This window comes from Dipodomys ordii, unplaced genomic scaffold (assembly GCF_000151885.1).
Source record: "Dipodomys ordii isolate 6190 unplaced genomic scaffold, Dord_2.0 Scaffold23, whole genome shotgun sequence".
Taxonomy (NCBI): Eukaryota; Metazoa; Chordata; class Mammalia; order Rodentia; family Heteromyidae; genus Dipodomys; species Dipodomys ordii.
The window spans coordinates 3838450-3842196 of record NW_012267239.1 but is presented as its reverse complement, the minus strand read 5'-3'; the positions used below and the strand labels follow the sequence as shown (position 1 = coordinate 3842196).

Here is a 3747-nt window from a genome sequence, read left to right as displayed (position 1 = left end):
GGCCCTGGGTTCGATTCCTCAGCACCACATAAGAAAAAAGAAAAAAGCCGGAAGTGGCGCTGTGGCTCAAGTGGTAGAGCGCTAGCCTTGAGCTGGAGCTGAGGGACAGCATCCAAGCCCAGAATTCAGGCCCTACGACTGGACCACCAAAAAAAAGGAAATCCTCCTGCCTCTGCCTCCCAAGTAGCAGGGCTGGCAGGTGTACACGCTCACCTTTGGTTTGGTGGTACCGGGGTTTGAACTCAGAGCCTTGTGCTTGCTCAGCTGGTAATGTAGTGCTTGAGCCACATCCCCAGCCTGGCTTTTTGCTGGTTAATTGGAGATGGAATCTCACAGCCTTTCCTGCCTGCATTGCCTTTGAACTTCAGTCCTCTTCTTTTTCCTCCATAGGTGGCTGTGCTGTCAGTCACAGAGCAGGCGGTGTCCCCAAGCCCAGTTACCCCTGAGAACCCTGCTCCACTCTGGGGTTCCCCAGCTGCTCAGGGAAGCCCAGGAGATGAAGGCCTCCGGGGTGAGTGGATGATCTGGGGGATGCATCCCCAAGTGGGAAGACACTGGCGCATGTCCTATCCCCCCGGGGAGCCGGGGGTCTGCAGGGAACCCAAGAGTCCTGGGAGGCCAGCAGCAGCAGCCCCTACCCAGAGGACAACTGAGGGAGGGGAATCGGGCTGGCGCCCTCTCTCCCAGACCCAGCAAGGATCCTGACTCCTGCCTAATCCCCACCTCCAGGGCTGCTAGGAGCCAGAGAGAGTTTGAGGGCCCCACTGCTCCCTCGAGATGGTAGGTACTAGCTGAGGGGCTGGGGGCAGGGGGGTCAAAGGTAAGTCCAAAGCTGTCAAGCTCATGTTCTGTACATCCCCTGCAGATCGAGCTGGAACTCGGGGGCTGCCTGGGCCCATTGGCCCCAAGGGAGACACTGGCAGCCAGGGCCCAGTGGGAATGAGGGGCCCACCAGGTGAGTGCCCGCAATGCCATCTCCCAAACACTTGAGCCCTCTCCTCTCTGCTCAGCATCCTTCTAGGGGGTGCCCTTCAGACCTGTCCCCTCCTTGGGAACCTACATGCACTAAGCGTAGGGTGGGGTCAACCCAGATCCTGCTTTCCCGGAGCAGCTAGCCCACTTGGAGAAACACCAGGGCCCCCCACCCTTGACCATGCTTCCAAGAAGAAACATGGAAACCTCAGAGGTTGAGAGAAGAAAGCATGGGCCAGGATGGATAGGATGAAGGACAGGAGGATGTGTGGGCCATGTCCACCCCTTCCTAGTCCAAAGATGCGGAACCTTCGCCTATACCGGCTGCCCCGGCTGCCTTGTCCTGACCCCTCGAGGCCTCCCAGCTTCTCCCTTCCCTATGTCCCCCCGCCCCTGTGATCTCCACTGCAGGTCCACAGGGCCCCCCTGGAAGCCCTGGCCAGGTGGGAGCTGCCGGCACCCCTGGAGAGATGGGACCTCCGGGCCCCCCAGGGCCTCCTGGTCCCCCAGGACCCCCAGCACCTATTGGACCACCCCACAGCCGGATCTCCCAGCATGGTGAGTTCCCCTGGGGTCCCAGCAGGGTGAAATAGGGGTGGATAAGGTTGGTGTAAATATCACCGTGGCATCAGGTACCATCTATCAGGGGCCTGCTGTGTGCCAGGCTTGCCCGTGGTAGGCCTCATGGCACCCAGCTGTCTGGCAGGTGCTGTCATTCTCTGTTCACAGAGGAGGGCGGCTGCAGCCAGGGAGGGGAGGTCGCATGCTCTGATCACACAGACGGGGACGAGGTAAGGGGGACTACTTCAGCGCCAGATGCTCAGAACCTGCTGGCATCGGGCCCTCCCCAGGCCTTGGAACCCTCAGAGTGCCAGGAAGCTCAAGGCCTGATGGCAGGAAGCCAGCGCAGAGCATCCAAGGCCACAGCCCTGGCCCCTGTACTTGGAGAGGCTCCAGCCCCACTCGCTGACCCTGACGTGCATCCCCAACCCCTCTCTCTGGCAGTCCCAGTGGCACCTTCATGGGCTGCCCGGGGTCAAAGTGTGGAAGGCCAGGTCCCTCCCTTCTGTGCTGTGACTGTGTGCATGCGGGGACACGATGTGTTCATTCATTCTCTGTTCCACCAATCACTGAATCCCACGGATCCCTCTTCCTGCCCAAGCCCCTGGTGACAGTACAGGCAGTCAAGGAAGTCATCCTTCTAGATGCTACCAGCTAGACTACAATGGGATTAGAAACCAAAGTCTTCTTGCTGTCTGGTCCCGCATGCTCCACACTCTCAGATCAACAGGCTGTCCTGTGGGGCAGTCAGAGCTGACATATAACACAGGAGACAAGTAACTCCACTCACCACCTTTCCTCACCCAGGGGACCCATTACTGTCCAACACCTTCATAGAAACCAGCAGCCACTGGCCCCAGGGATCAACTGGGCCCCCAGGTCCCCCGGGGCCCCCAGGACCTATGGGTAAGTTGAGTCTAGGCCCGAGGGTAAGAGATGGAGTTGGTGGATGAGGGGAAAGTGCTGAAGGTGTCCTGTCTTATTCCAGGCCCCCCTGGACCTCCCGGCCCCACAGGGGTCCCTGGGAGTCCTGGACATGTGGTAAGTGATTCTCCCAAGTGTTCTCACCCCTGTGCGAATCCGTTCAGCCATCTGTCCATCCATCCCTGAATTCACTCATTCACCGAGTTCTCACTGAGCATTTGAAATGCAAAGTGTGCTCCATAAATCTTCTCATTCAGTTCTTGTAAAGAGAAGCAAGCATTGTTACTGCCCAAGGCCAAGAAAAGTGGAGGTTGTCAGGACTATGGCCAGCACATGGGTTGGAGTGGGGACTCTGTGACTCTGGGGCCCCCGTCACTTCACACTGAGCTGTGCGGGCTGCCCACTGTGTGCTAAGAATCTGTATATGGTGAGGCCCGCACCAGGCTGGGGCTCCCTCTCTGATACCACTGCCCCAACCCCCCTGCCTACTCCACCACAAGACTGAGGCCCTGTCTCGTTCCTCAGGGACCTCCAGGCCCTACTGGACCCAAAGGTGTCCCTGGGCACCCTGGAGAGAAGGGCGAGAAAGTAAGTACCCAGGTGGCCTCAAGTGGGAGATTCTGGGGGGTCCTGGGGCCCCAGGTCAGAAGTCGCGACAGCTAATGGCGTTCTTCTACTATACAGGGACTGCGTGGGGAACCTGGCCCCCAAGGCTTTATGGGGCAGCAGGTAAGTAACGCTGTCCATCCTGTACCTACCCCTGCAAGGGGCTCCCCACCCCCACCCAGTAGCCAGAGTCCCTGACCCTCTTGTCTGATCCAAGACAACTCTGTGTCTTTTTAGGAACAGATTCCTCCCTCTTTCAGTCTGGCTGCCCATGGCTCTATTCCATTTCTTTTTCTCAGACTTTCCCTCATGCCTTTGTCTCCTTGAAATCCTTTCCCTCTGAATGTATATTTGTCCATTTCTCCCTTTAATTCAGCCCATCTTTGCTTTATGTATTTTGAATCTTTGTTATTACATATATTCACGTTTAAGGTTTTAGTATCACCTTAGTCTTTTTTTTATCATTTTAGTTTTTTTATGATTTTTTTTGGGGGGGTCCGGTCATGGGCCTGAACTCTGGGCCTGGGCGCTGTCCCTCAGCTCTTCAGCTCAAGGCTAGCGCTCTACTACTTGACCCACAGTGCCACTTCCGGCTTTTTTTTCTTTCTGCTTATGTGGTGCTGAGGAATCGAACCCAGGGCCTCATGCATGCAAAGCAAGCGCTGTACCACTGAGCCACCTTCC

The 3747-nt window shown here is 57.2% G+C and overlaps 1 protein-coding gene across 1 annotated transcript in view; it reads left to right on the top strand.

Moving 5' to 3' along the window:
- LOC105984168 overlaps positions 1 to 3747 on the top strand; it is a 94110-nt gene that overhangs the window by 88913 nt on the left and 1450 nt on the right. Inside the window, exons 16-23 of the mRNA XM_013014270.1 lie at positions 391 to 511; positions 730 to 780; positions 866 to 955; positions 1384 to 1530; positions 2341 to 2439; positions 2522 to 2574; positions 2983 to 3045; positions 3142 to 3186. Of these exons, the coding sequence (XP_012869724.1) occupies positions 391 to 511; positions 730 to 780; positions 866 to 955; positions 1384 to 1530; positions 2341 to 2439; positions 2522 to 2574; positions 2983 to 3045; positions 3142 to 3186 (669 nt within the window). The remainder of the gene's footprint in view (positions 1 to 390; positions 512 to 729; positions 781 to 865; positions 956 to 1383; positions 1531 to 2340; positions 2440 to 2521; positions 2575 to 2982; positions 3046 to 3141; positions 3187 to 3747) is intronic.